Below are 14,015 nucleotides of genomic sequence, written 5' to 3'. Positions count from 1 at the left end.
AAGAGGGCGGCCCCGCTCCCTCAGGTCTTCCCCGGCAACGATTTCGTCGACATTCCCTTGAACGCCGACGAGGGCCCTGCCTGGTCGCTGCTCGTCGGCGTCATGAGGGGCGCCCTACGCTTCCACCGTCTCCGCGTGGCGAGATCGGGGCGGATCTCCGGCCGGAGCAACGAGGTGCTGGAGATCTTTCACGACCTCGAAAGGCCGCCGGGGTGCAGCCTGGGGGCCGACGCCGCCCTGGCTCCGGACGGCCGCTCCCTCTGCGTCGTGCAGCAGGAGGAGAACGAGCCAACCCACGCCCTGCGGCTGCAGCTGGAAGCCGCCGAGGAGGAGCTGCGGGCTGAAGCGCCCCTCCCTCCGCTGGCCTGGAGCACGCAAGGCCGGTGCATGCCCATCTCCGCGGACGGCCACCTATGGGCCGTGTCCGCGGACCGCTGCTCTATCTCCAGTTTCCACGTGGTGGTGCAACGCCTCGTCATCCACGAGGAGGAAGAGGGCGTAGCCGGAGGATGCTGGGAGCAGGTCGGCAGCCCCTCCATCCACCATTGCAAATTCGACCGCTCGTTCCCCATCTGGGGTGGCAGCTTCCTCCAGGGCTACGCGGTGCTCCCCGGCCACGGCCGGGACGGGGGCACCATGATTCTCATCTCCCTCCAGAATGGCCTCTTCTTCACCTTCGATTGCTCCGCCCCGGACTCCGGCTGGACCAAGGTAATCCACACTACCTCAGACGACCACTACGTCCCTATCAATGGCCGTGGCCTGTACGCACAAGAGAGCAACGCCATCTACATGCTGTGGAACAACGTGGTCTACGAATACAAGCTCACACCGGCAGATGAGGAGCCAAGGATCAAGCTGCATCCGCCTGCGAGGATCGACTCCGTCTGTCCTTTCATTGTGATGACAGGAGATGGCTTCCTCGCCCATCTCGGCTCGGGGGTCCTGTGCTCCGTCTGGATCAGCCTCGACCTCTCATGCGGGTGTGACCACCTACATGCCTTTGTCACCACCTTCCACATTGCTCCCCTGCCCTGGGATGTCAAGGTCCTGCACTCCACCTTCCGCCGGCTCGACATGTTGCCCATGAAACACATCCATGACTTTCAATTATGCTTTGTGCAGTAAGTTTTTGTCTCCACTAATCCATGTGTTCATTTTGGTCATCTTGCTTACAAATTACTCTTTTAATTTGTCCACTAATCAACCACTTAGAGAGTATATGGACGAGAAGATGCTGCCTCAACCCCATGAAGACCAAGTGCCTGATGATCCTTGCAGGTCTAGATATTAATTTGGTTCCAAGTTTCTTTCTTTGTGCCTACCTTCCAAGCTTTTTAATTATTGCATGACACATTTTGCTTCTTGCACATGCAGGCATTATCTCCCACCAAGTCCTCCTAGGTACGTGAAGCCACCACCTATCCATATTGACAAGGATATCTTGTTTATTATCTGCCAAGGTGGTTCACAATCATTTATCTATAAAACCAGTCTGGATGAGATTCTAGAGTTAGAAACAGACCCTCCTCTCAAACCACATTACATTGTACATGGAGATGATCATGGTCACAGGCATTTTTTTCGGAGTAGCTCAGATCTATGTGCTGTCTCATTCCTAAAAGATGGCATGGATGTGATTAATCTGGACACCACATGTCACACTATGGATATCCTTGCACGACGGCCTGTTTCTGTTGATCCTTTTGTTATGGTTATCCAAGTTGGTCGAGAGACTTTTGCTCTTACTGAAACTCTCCAAGTTTACTCTAAGGCCCACTCTGTTTCTCCTCCTGGATCCACCTCATGGGTGCGCTGCCACACAGACCAGTCTTATGTTCTTGACAGGAAGGTCAAGCTCTCGGGATATGTAGCACTGGGTGATGATTCCTTTATAGTCTCTGATAGTATCACATGTTCTTGTCTTCGGTTTGACATCGGTGCAATGAAGTGGCATGTTGTCGTGCCTTGGACTCTATGGGGAGAATACCTGCCAAGGGCTATGCCTAGAAACCGCCTTTTAAACGGCGCATGTGTATTTGTGGATGGTTTTATCTACACATGCTCAAATCGTGGGCTTGCTGCTTATGAACTACTCTCTGAAAATCCTTTGTGTCACACCTCTCATTGATCAAGTGGAAGGAATTGATCGAGAGGAAGTAATCGGAACCACATGCTTTGGGGTCTCTTTCTGATGGGTACATTTGTTGATTCTAGCCATATTTCTTACTAGATTCCACATCGATAGCGATGCGGCAAGCCGGCAACTCAGTGCAAGGATCTGTATGAAGGATTGAACTTGAGAGTGCTAGATACAGTACTTGAAGTGAGCGAGCGAGAAATTTCCAACGGAGTACCAAGGTTTTGGATCCCAAGTGGAGATTTTTTTCTCGAGGGGCACCGAGATTCTCGGTAACCACGGTAACCACGAATTACCGGAAAAAAATCGGACGAAATTTAAAACCAAATTTTGAATTCAATTTTTTTGAGTTATATATAGATGAGCTTTTAACTATTAATAGTCAGTAAAGTTGTTCTACCGTAGTGGCTCTCAACCCGCAGCTATCCCTTGCTCAGGCGAGGGGCACCGAGATTCTCGGTAACCACGGTAACCACGAATTACCGAAAAAAAATCGGACGAAATTTAAAACCAAATTTTGAATTCAATTTTTTTGAGTTATATATAGATGAGCTTTTAACTATTAATAGTCAGTAAAGTTGTTCTACCGTAGTGGCTCTCAACCCGCAGCTATCCCTTGCTCAGGCGCCCCGAGTTCGTTCCCTGTCTTCTGCAGAATTTTTCATAGGTAAAAACTTTTGCATCTCTAAAAGTTTAGAAAAGCAGTGCGTAGCCCGAGTAGAACCCTCGACCAACGTCTGGCGATAAAACACCTTTTGCCACTGGGCCACGATAAGTTCTCTGTTTAAAACACAGATGCAGCTTATTTAACTACAAGGCGATCGTTTGAATTCAAATATTTCAAAAAATCGGGATTTTTTGCTCGGTATGAGTGTTTATCGTGAGGGAGCGATAAACGTGGTAACCGCGCGGTAACCGAATATCTCGAGCGGTTACCAAAACAGAGCGGTGTACAGAGCGCGCGAGGATGGAACTTCTGAACTAAGAAGTGAGAAGGATTCTGAAGTACAGGTGAGAAATCCTCCTCGTCGTGTCGACAGGTTGGTTGAATCAATGAATCGTGCAATGGAGTATATGTTTCGTCGGAGAAATGCGGCGACCATGAAAGGTCTCCTGTTCCAGAGTCAGGGGAACCCCCTGTTGGCTGGGTGCGAATAGGATGCTTAATGAAGGGCCTGAACAAAGCTTTGTCGATAGGTGCCTGGTCGGTTGCTTGTTTCCTTTCGGATGAATGGTGGACACCAATCCATGTAGCTTTGGTCGACGTAGGGTCTGGGAGAATATTGGTTGTGATGCTTTCTCTGAATGCTGCTATGAGCTCCTTCCCATGTTTTTCTCTGTACATAACTTTTCTTCTTGCAGAATGCACAAAAATTACATTCTGGCACCGATCTAGCACGTGCGTGGATGGACTTCATTGCCGACCTCGCCCTCCGGGAGATTGATCAGGTTGGGGCCCGGTTTACCTGGACCAACCGACAAGCCTCCCCGACCCTGTCCGTCTTGGACGGGGTCCTAGTTTCCCCGGAATGGGACCTCCGTTGCCCCCTAGCCTCTCTCCGCGCCATCACCCGGATTGGTTCGGACCATGTCCCCTTGCTTCTCTCCTCCGTGGACGAACGTCCGCCGATCCCCCCTCGGTTCCGCTTCGAGACTTTCTGGCTCTCCCAGGCGGGTTTTACCGACGCCGTGTGTGCTCGGTGGATCGAGGCTCGGGCCCACCCCCACCCTCGCCACCCTTCTGCTATTGACACGTGGCACTTCTGTGCGAAGCGTGGACGGCAATTTATGAAGGGTTGGGGGGCCAACCTGGGCCGTGACGCCAGGGAGCGTAAGAAGGCGTTGCTTACCGCGATCCAGGCCCTCGACTTTCGGGCTGACGCGGTGGGTCTCTCCCCGGACGAGTGGCTTTCCCGCTATGACCTCGAAGACCAGCTCTCCGTGATTTACACCGATGAGGAAGCATATTGGCGCCTTCGGGGCGCTCAGCGTTGGGTCCTGAAGGGAGACGCGAATACGGCTTACTTCCAGGCGATTGCCAACGGTCGCCGTAGACGCAACACCATCCCCTGCCTGTGGGATGGGGAAACCCTCCTTCAGGATCCCCGTGACATCCGCACCCATGTCGACGGTTTCTATCGGTCCCTCTTCTCTCCTGCTCCTAGGAGCGGCATCTCTCTCGCCCCTGATTGTTGGGCCGGCGCCCAACTAGTTTCTGACGCGGAGAACGCGTCCCTGACAGCTCCCTTCTCTGAGCAGGAGGTCTGGGAGGCCATCAAGGGTATGAACTCCTCCTCTGCGCCGGGCCCGGACGGTCTTCCGGTCATTTTCTTCCAGACCTTCTGGAACGTGATTAAACCAGAGGTCTTGGCCATCTTTGATGAATTCTTTGTGGGATCCATTGACCTAGGTCGCCTCAACTTCGGGACCATCTCCCTCATCCCCAAGGTCCCTGGGGCGGCTGACATCCGCCAGTTCCGCCCGATCACGGTCATTAACGTGATCTTCCGGATCCTGGCCAAGGGGTACGCCAATAGGGTGACCCTGCTAGCTGATCGGATTACCCACCCTAACCAATCGGCCTTCATTAAGGGTCGGTACATCCTGGATGGTGTCCTGGTGCTTCATGAGGTTCTTCATGAGGTCCGGGTCAAGCGCCTGAAGGCGATCTTTCTGAAGATCGATTTCCATAAAGCCTATGACACGGTTAGCTGGACCTTCCTTAGGGAAGTCCTTCTTCAGAAGGGCTTTGACGACCGGTGGATCACGAGAGTCATGCAAATGGTCTCTTGCGGTCGCACGGCGGTCAACATCAATGGCGAGATCGGTCCCTTCTTCCCTACCCTATGTGGGGTGCGCCAAGGCGACCCCTTCTCCCCGTTCCTCTTCAATATGGTCGTGGACGCTTTGGCCTCCATTCTGGATAAGGCAAAAGCCACTGGCCACATCCGAGGGATTACCCCCCACCTCTCTGGGGGCTCGGGGATCTCCATCCTCCAGTATGCTGACGACACGATCATCATGGTCGAAGGCTCGGAGATGGACATCACCAACCTCAAGTTCCTCCTTCTTTGCTTCCAACAGATGTCGGGCCTCAAGATCAACTTTGATAAGAGTGATGTGATGGTGATGGGATATTCCCCCTCTGATTCTGTGGCCATTGCCAACAGACTTAATTGCCGCCTGGGCTCTTTCCCCACTACCTACCTTGGGACGCCCATTAGTGACTCGCGTCTCTCTGTCGCGGACCTGCGGCCCTCCGTGACCAAGCTCCAGTCCCGGTGCGAGCCCTGGCAGGGGAGGTGGCTCTCTAAGGCGGCCCGGACTATCCTTATCAACTCATCCCTGTCCAGCCTCCTCTTGTTTCTTATGAGTTTCTACAGCCTTCATGAATCTCTCCATAAGGAGATCGCCAAAATTCAGTCCCGATTCTACTGGGCTGGCGAGCATGGCAAGCAGAAGTATCACATGGTCAGCTGGCCTGACATCTGCAAGCCCAGGGAGCAGGGTGGCTTGGGCATCATGTGGTCTAAACGGATGAATATTGCCCTTCTATCCCGGTGGCTGTGGCGTATCGCGCAGGGTCATGGTGGCCTCTGGCTGGACATTATCCGGAATAAGTACCTGCGTGGTCAACCCCTTGCCTTCTGCCAGAAATCGGGCGGATCTCAGTTCTGGCAGTCTCTCGTCCATCTTGTCCCGGTGCTCCGCATTGGTACCTCTATCTCGGTGGGGTCCGGCCTCTTGACGCTATTCTGGTTTGATCACTGGGCCGGCGACTCTCCCTTTGCGGCCCGCTTCCCCACCCTCTTCTCTATCTCCGTCGACCCTATGATTTCTGTTGATAGGGCCCTTCTTGACTTAGGGCGCCTTGCTTTCCGTCGGCCCTTTGGGCCGGCGGAATCCGCCGCTTGGCGTGAGTTGCTTGACTGTGTTGCTCTGCATGAGCCGTTGGTGGATGGGGGTCCGGACCTTGTGCGCTGGCACTTGGAGCCGTCGGGCCAGTTCTCTACCAAATCGCTCTACCTGGCCATTGCCCCCTCCTCCGCTCCCCTCCCCTTATCGATGGTGTGGTCCGTCCGCGTCCCCCTAAAGATTCGCATCTTCATGTGGCAGTGGATTCGTGGACGGGTCAAGCGCAATGGCCCGGGCACTGGTATCTGCCCCCTCTGTGATGTTCCTGAAGACTCCAACCACATCTTCTTCGCCTGCGTCTCCGCCCAGTTCCTCTGGAGCTGCTTTCGCAAGATTGTTGGTGGAAGTTGGTGCCACACCAATTTCCCGGACTTATTTGCTGAACTTCAATTGTCCCCCATGTCCTCTCGCCACATTAGGTGGCTGGAGGTTGGGGTTCTTGCCTGGACTCTTTGGACCGTTCGCAATAAGCTTGTGATCCAGCGTACTCCTCTTCGTCGCGCTACTGACGCTCTCTACAAATTCTCGGGTTTCTTGCAGCTTTGGCGGCCGCTTAGCCGCCCCCCGGACCGGGACGCCATCTCAGCCTTCATCGCCGATCTCCGCTCGATGGCCGTCCGCCTGTCGCCGCCGCCCCCGCCGCCTCCGCCGGAGCCTGACTAGATTCCCTGCGCTGGGCAGGCTCTGTTTTTTCTCTTTCTTTTGGGCTTGTTGAGCTGTGCCCTCAGCAGAACCTTCGTACTTTGTTGTGATACTCGGGTGGTGTGTGTGTGTGAACCTGCTTTGGTTGTATGTCTTGTGGCGGTTTGCTTTATTTATAAAGCGGGGCGAAAGCCTTTTTCGGTATAAATATTGTATGTGCCAATTGCCATTTACTCCCTCCGTCCCATAATATAAGAACGTTTCTGACACTAGTATAGTGTTAAAAACGTTCTTATATTTTGGGACAGAGGGAGTAGCTAGCAAGCCCGTCGATATTGAAGTTCCCCAAGCTGTGCTTCCCGGCCCAATACTGTACTTGAAGCAGTTCTTCGAATTCCTTATGATATGCAATTGAAACAAGTTCTTGCTAATGGTCGATAACTGACATCTGTGCAAATCTGGTCGATAGATTTTCTTTTAACTTTGGTCAATAGATAATCTTGTTGCTAGGGGTGGACTAACGAGCAGCTCGACTCGTTAAGCTCGTACTCGTTAAGCTCGTGCTCGTTAAGGCTCGGCTCGTTAAGCTCATTAAGATTAACGAGCAGAAAACCCTGCTCGGCTCGACTCGTTTGAAACTCGTTAAGCTCGTGAGCGCTCGCGAGCGCTCGTTAACAGATTATAATGTGTTTCGATATGCAGGATGAATGTATAGGTGTGGTTTTCAAGATGAAATATGGTGACTACAGATAGAAATGCACTAGTTTGTTGCCTCATATGTCGATTAGATTGATTGATGGGCTGAGTTACTACAAAAAATTTGTCACGTAAGATGAAAATATGTGTTATGTTGTTACTAACGAGTTTAACAAGCTACTCGTGAAACTCGTTAGCTCGTTCGTTAAACTCATTAAGCTTAACAAGCTGAAATCTATGATTGGCTCTGTTCATTAAGAAGCGAGCTCCGAGCTTAACGAGCCAAACTATCGAGCGCTCATTAAGCTCGTGAGCTACGAGCTTTTGGTTCAGCCCTACTTGTTGCTGTCCTCAATGGAATGCATCCTTTTGGTGATCACGTTGTTTGATTAGTAGAGTTATCTTAATGCCTGCGGCCTCTGTATGGTTTTCCTAATATATATTTTGTTTGCCTAATGTAATTTATGACTGAATTTGTCGTTTTAAATTTTTAATACGGTATGTGTTTAGCCAGCGTTGAGGAGCTATGCCTGATGAACACTCTAGCAAAGCAGACAGGGTCACACCTTTGGAGACCTCTCTCGTGAGATTTGCACAAAGGGAAACTGAATGGCGGGTGCTAGGCGCCGGCGCGCCGGCCCAAATTTGGGCCGGTCGCCGCGCAGCCGAACGATCTGCCCATTAACTACGGTTGGATCGAAGCGGTATTCGTTCTTCGTCCAGCTCTCACGCGTACACCCACGCGTACAGGAGAAAAAAGGGAAAAGGTCAACCAAACAGCACATCTCACGCGAGGGGAAACAACGGCAGCTGGCGTCCGCGGCGACTACCAACCCCGTCACAGCACCGCTCAAAGAAAAAAAAGCATCCACATGATTGTTGCTGCGCCGTATCTATTTGCCCCTTCCTCGCCAGAGGTTGTAGCATCGCTGGCTAGTCGTCGCCGGCTCTCCGGCCGTCGCCAACTGCGGTATCCATCGTCTTCCAGTTCCAGTTCCGGCCGCGAATGGTTCCAGCAAGCCGTGGTGCTAGACGTAGCACGCCGCAGGACCACCGTGCCGCCATTGTAGCACGTCCGTCGCAACACCACCGTGCTGCCGGCCTGCAGCTCTCAGCAGCACCGCTTGCAACCCGTTGAAGCTTTTTCTCGTGTCAGTTGAAACATTTTCCCATGCTGGTTGACGTTTTTTCCTCCGTCGACGTTCACAGCATAGGGTTGCACGAACACGGCCACCAATCATCACCATTAAAATGGATGTAGCAAAAAAACTCGCTGGTCATGGTGGTGGGCTCCGGTTTCAGCATCGCCGTAGTTTTTGTTATCGACAATACCTATTTCAATGGACGTGGTGGGCTCCGGTTTCGAAAAGGTCATGGCCCGAGCATACGTTAATCTCTCTCATAAACAAGTATTAAAGAAATAGTTAGTGAGGGGAAGGGGACCAATGCCCCCCCCCCCCCAAAACCCTATATAGCTAAGTAGTTGATCCCTGATACATTGTCATCTGGAGAACTGTCTTCGTGTATGGCTTGATCTACGGTACTCTGCGGATCATCGCCTACAAGTCTCGCCGTGGATGGAATGAGGAACAGACGAAGTGCTCTGAAGAGTACGAGCGTTCCATGAATGCATGGGTTAATGTGCTGGTGATCTTCGCAAACTTTGTAGGCAATTTGATTGACGGGTAATTATCTACGAATTTGTTTCCTTACATATACAGATCCTTCTGTCTTTGCAAGCTGCAATAAAGTTGAACCCTATTTAAGAGACCTTTTATCAGATCGTTTTTTACTTTTTGCAGGATATCAGTTCGCTTATTATGCTACTTAAATTCAATAAATATCTGCAAACTATAGAATAATTAAATGCAATATATAATATGTATCACGCTTATTATACAACCAAGGATTTTGCAACCGATTTCATTCCGCATCAATTCACGGGGTATCATCTAGTTTAACTAGTTATTCAAAGTCTTTTTAGCTTCGAGAATTGTGATGTAATCCACTATTCTCTTGATATATACCTCCCCTCTAGCTAGTACATCTCACAGATACACATTCACATTTTTGTTTTTTGTTTCTTCAAGATATATAATTTTCTGAGGGGCCAAGACTTGACAAACGGTATACTGCAAGGAGCAGTAAACAGCCTTTCCGACCGACTCAGTATAACTTGCATGCAAATCCTTCTCCTTTCATGAACCCCTCTGCAGATACCCGTACCCCCGTTTGTGCATGTGTAGCGCTTTTGTCTATCTATCTGATCCTGAGACGCTAAATGTTCTGATGAATCACGCCGTCGTCGATCAATGGCTATCTGCTACTCGATGTCGCTCACAACGGACCTGTGCGCCCTGTGCGTGTGTGTATATAGTCCCGACTCTTGTTGCCATCGTTACGGTGGCTATAGCTCGGGCTCGCCTGATGAAGAAGACCCACGGCGACACGGCGTGAGGACCTCACGGCATATATGTTCAGTCGAACTGCTCAAGAGCTGTATGCCGTATTGCTTTGTGATTTGGAGAGCAAGTTGTACTTTGTTGTGTGTGGTGCTACTACCATGTACTAGTCCAGGTGCTATCAACTACCAGAAAAGGCAGTGCATGTATTGTAGCTACAAACTACCACTCCTCATGATTACAGTTTCCAGCAAGTGTAGTGATTTGGTACCTAGTACTCCCTCCGTAAAGAAATATAAGAGCGTTCAGATCACTATCTAAACACTCTTATATTCGTTTACGGAGGGAGTATGTGTCTGAGGATTATTGGGTGTTCAAACAACAGAAACATCATACGTAATTACTGTACCGGCTGATGATGCCAAGTGAATTTTGTTCTTGACTCGCTGGTCTGAATATATTTCTCTTTATATTCTTCTTCCCTGGAGCAAGATTATGGCGCCGTTTGAAATTTTGATTTGTTTTGCTGTACTGCTAATGCTATCTTTTACGCCCCACCTTCACTGAATGTGTTGCCTGGCATGGCATCATACCTTTGCAGCCCATAAAATCTTGTGATGCTAATTTAATTTTCTTCTAGTGACTCTTTAGGCCATGCATTTCTAGTTTCTTCAGTTTTGTGTCTTGAAGCCTTCAAATCTAGTACATGCTTACTCTGTCATTTCTGAAAGGTCCTCTTTTCCTTCAGGATTCCTGCTGCTTGTTAGGGTGGGCAATGTTCCTGAAAGTTCTGCTGCCTGCTTTAGCTTGCGACGTAGCTTCTCGCCGATGGATTCGCCATTCATGGAGAGGTTCGTCAGATTGCCGTAGATTACTTAACGGTGGTTTCAAGTTCAACTTTCAGACAGATTATTTGTTCTCCACTTGGAAAAAAAGTTCCTCTTGATTCTCGCCAAAGACATCTACTTTTACTGCTGTAAAGATCCACTGCCGGCCACTGTATGATAAGCATCCACTGAACTAAGAAACTGAAAGCCGATCGATTGCAAGATCAACTACCGGTTAATTAACACAGGTGATTGCATGCTCAGGTTGATCCTAAGAGATCATCATGTCTAACAACAGCCTTTTGCATTCAACCTTCGTACTTTACATCATGCATGGTTGTAGTACAAACGAAACCCAGCTGCATGCACGCATGCATGCGCACACTTGATCGCGTACGTACGTACGTGCACGGTCGGTTTCCAGACATAACACAACACCTAGCAGCTTACTTGCCGGGCACGAAGTTGGTGGCAAAGGCCCAGGCGTTGTTGTTGACGGGGTCGGCAAGGTGGTCGGCGAGGTTCTCGAGAGGGCCCTTGCCGGTGACGATGGCCTGCACGAAGAAGCCGAACATGGAGAACATGGCGAGGCGGCCGTTCTTGATCTCCTTCACCTTGAGCTCCGCGAACGCCTCGGGGTCGTCAGCGAGGCCCAGGGGGTCGAAGCTGCCGCCGGGGTAGAGCGGGTCGACGATCTCGCCGAGCGGGCCGCCGGCGACGCGGTAGCCCTCGACGGCGCCCATGAGCACGACCTGGCAGGCCCAGATGGCGAGGATGCTCTGCGCATGGACGAGGCTGGGGTTGCCGAGGTAGTCGAGGCCGCCCTCGCTGAAGATCTGGGAGCCGGCCTTGAACCACACGGCCTCGCCGAACTTGACGCCGTTGCGGGCGAGCAGCTCCGGGAAGACGCAGCCGAGCGCGCCCAGCATGGCCCACCGGCAGTGGATCACCTCCAGCTCCCGGTTCTTGGCGAAGGTCTCGGGGTCGGCCGAGAGCCCCGCGGTGTCCCATCCGTAGTCGCCGGGGAACTCACCGGTGAGGTAGCTCGGGGGGTCGCCGGATAGCGGGCCGAGGTAGAGCACGCGGTCGGAGCCGTACCACGGGCTGCCCGACGACACCGGCTTGGCCTTGGCCGCGGTCTTGCGCATGGTGACGCGCGCCTCCCCGAAGAGCGCCGACGACGGCAGGTCCTTCACCGCCTTCCCGGCGAAGGAGGAGGGGGAGAGCGCCATCGCGGTGGTCGCCATTGCTCGCTGGTCGAGGAGACTTCGTGCGTGTCCGATGTGCGTGCTCTCTAGGAGTGGGGCTGTGGTGGTGTATGGCGGGATGGTTTGAGAGGAGCGGCGGAGGCGGCTATTTAACCCGGCGGGAGGAAGGGGAAGGGGATGAGACGTGCGGGGGCCAGAAAAATCTGGAGCTCGGACGCCATTGGCGGGGTGGATATCGCGGGCGAGGTGGCGCGGCGAGAGCCTCAGGGTGGAGGGAACAGGTGTGGCTGCGGCTCGGGATCGCCGTGGGGGTTGGCGATTGGGTGCCGTGGATTTTCTCGTGGCCGTGGGTTTTTCCTCGGATTTCTTCAGATCACGGGTGTGTCTGTCTGTCTGCTCAGTGCTCACTCCACTTGGCAGTTGGCGCTCGTCGCTGATAATTTCACTGGGGACGCAGACGTAAACGTAGCGCCCGTTCACGTGGGAAGCGTCGGTTTTAGCCGTGAGAGGCTGTGAAAAACGTAGGTGTCGTGAAGGGGATGGCAGATGTAGTTTTCAGAGTGACGGTTGTTCTTATCCCAAGCTGGTTAACTGCAACTTGACATTTTTCGCAAGCTTGCCTAGATATTGAGCTGCTCGGTGGTATCCATTTGTCTACTCGTACACTCTTTTTTTGTAGGGAAGTAAAGAGTTGCCTAGATATTGTTCCTGATGTTTTCCATCTCCAAATTGATATCCCCTCCAAGCACCGTCTGGATTCTTAGTTGACTGGTCAATGGTAACAAGTTGTTCTCTACTAAATCTGTCTATTCCAGTATTGGAAAAGATTTTTCTAGGGTATAGCGGATCCTATATTCGTGTATACAATATACAGATATATGTCAAAAAGGGACTTTCTTTTATCTGAAATCAGTAACAATGGCGATCTAGGGATGAAGTGTCGCTTAACCTCAATACTTATAGTATATCATCTACCTCAAAATGGAATACATAATACTTTATGGGAGTTGGTTTATTTGATGGTCCTAAATTTCCAGGATCAAAAAGCTTCCCTAACCCATGCCGACAACCTTATCATAAAAGGGTAAATGCTAAGCCTTGCTTAGAGGAACCTCAAAAACTTACAAATCAAACATCGTATGTTTGATCATGAACTCTATATTTCACAACAATGACATAAAGTCAGTGGTTTTGGCAATACCAATTGACTAGTTGTTACTCGCATAGAGAACTACATGTTCATGATCGAAGTAAGTTGATTAAGTATGTTGTCTACCACAGTACCACTACCATTTCAGCAATAAGATTCCTTTCACATACAACGTGCCCGATAGCCTCTTAACATGCCATGAATTCGTTTGCATCATTGATTATTTCATGATTTTCCTTTATGAACTCCTCACGAATCTCCTCATGCAACAGTGTAGATGTAACTTTACATGAAAGTCCTCATATCTACACATCTTGCCAAACCAATGTCTGATTAACCCACAAATTTGAGGTTATCAAATTCGTTCGGAGTGAGCATGTTATCTTTATTGCCTTGCATATACTGCAAAAACTTGATATCGGCTCTCCAATGGTCTAGTTCTGGAATAAACACATTTTTTTACCAAATATCCTGATCGTAAATAAGAGGACGTGGTGATACTTTAATACATGACGCTTCTGATAGCTGAAGCATAAGAAACTGACATTATCTGATCAGTTTAAATGGTTCCTCATACACTTAAATGTCCAACTTTATTGCCCTCGACTTTATGAGCGACTGAGATATTGCACTAATGCACAATGTGTTCCTTTTGGGCTCCATCGATGTATTCCATCATAATACGACATGTAATCCTCTTGGACTTATGTCCCCCGGTGATTCTCCATACATTTAATGCATGGAAAAACACTAAGATGCTATATGTCACTATTGGGAGATACAAAATTCTTGGTTTAGCGAGTGAGTTTTCATCTACATAATGTAGTGAACTTACTCCCCCAGACTTAAAGGTACCATTGTATAAATGTTTAACTTAATTCATAAAATGAATTATTTAGACAACATGCCTTATGTTACCTTTCTTTCATGACAAAACCTTCTAGCTGAGCCACGTAAAACATTCTTTAAGCCAACATAAAAACATGACATGAGCATCATGACAATTCCATAGATAAAATATGTCATCACAACAGA

General features: G+C 50.3%; 2 protein-coding genes across 2 annotated transcripts; one reads left to right on the top strand and one right to left on the bottom strand.

Annotated features, from left to right (window-relative positions):
* Positions 1–16: 16 nt before the first annotated feature.
* Positions 17–2,444, top strand: LOC123146380 (uncharacterized). Its single transcript, XM_044566041.1, has 3 exons — positions 17–1,124; positions 1,216–1,281; positions 1,378–2,444. Exons 1-3 carry the CDS (start codon positions 103–105, stop codon positions 2,129–2,131), a joined length of 1,842 nt encoding a protein of 613 aa, XP_044421976.1. The 5' UTR covers positions 17–102; the 3' UTR covers positions 2,132–2,444.
* Positions 2,445–10,909: 8,465 nt separating this feature from the next.
* LOC123146389 (chlorophyll a-b binding protein of LHCII type 1) lies at positions 10,910–11,970 on the bottom strand. Its single transcript, XM_044566052.1, has one exon. The coding sequence runs from the start codon at positions 11,867–11,869 to the stop codon at positions 11,069–11,071; it is 801 nt and encodes a 266-aa protein (XP_044421987.1). The 5' UTR covers positions 11,870–11,970; the 3' UTR covers positions 10,910–11,068.
* Positions 11,971–14,015: the final 2,045 nt, after the last annotated feature.

The sequence above is a fragment of the Triticum aestivum genome, chromosome 1B (genome assembly GCF_018294505.1).
Source record: "Triticum aestivum cultivar Chinese Spring chromosome 1B, IWGSC CS RefSeq v2.1, whole genome shotgun sequence".
Classification (NCBI taxonomy): Eukaryota; Viridiplantae; Streptophyta; class Magnoliopsida; order Poales; family Poaceae; genus Triticum; species Triticum aestivum.
The sequence above is the reverse complement of the archived record's forward strand: the minus strand, read 5'-3'. Positions and strand labels throughout refer to the sequence as shown.

Coding starts and splice junctions, on each gene's coding strand:
- LOC123146380 (XM_044566041.1), top strand. CDS start 103: ATGAGGGGCGCCCTACGCTTCCACCGTCTCCGCGTGGCGAGATCGGGG. Junction 1,125..1,215: donor TTTCAATTATGCTTTGTGCA/GTAAGTTTTTGT, acceptor TCAACCACTTAG/AGAGTATATGGACGAGAAGA. Junction 1,282..1,377: donor GTGCCTGATGATCCTTGCAG/GTCTAGATATTA, acceptor TTGCACATGCAG/GCATTATCTCCCACCAAGTC.
- LOC123146389 (XM_044566052.1), bottom strand. CDS start 11,869: ATGGCGACCACCGCGATGGCGCTCTCCCCCTCCTCCTTCGCCGGGAAG.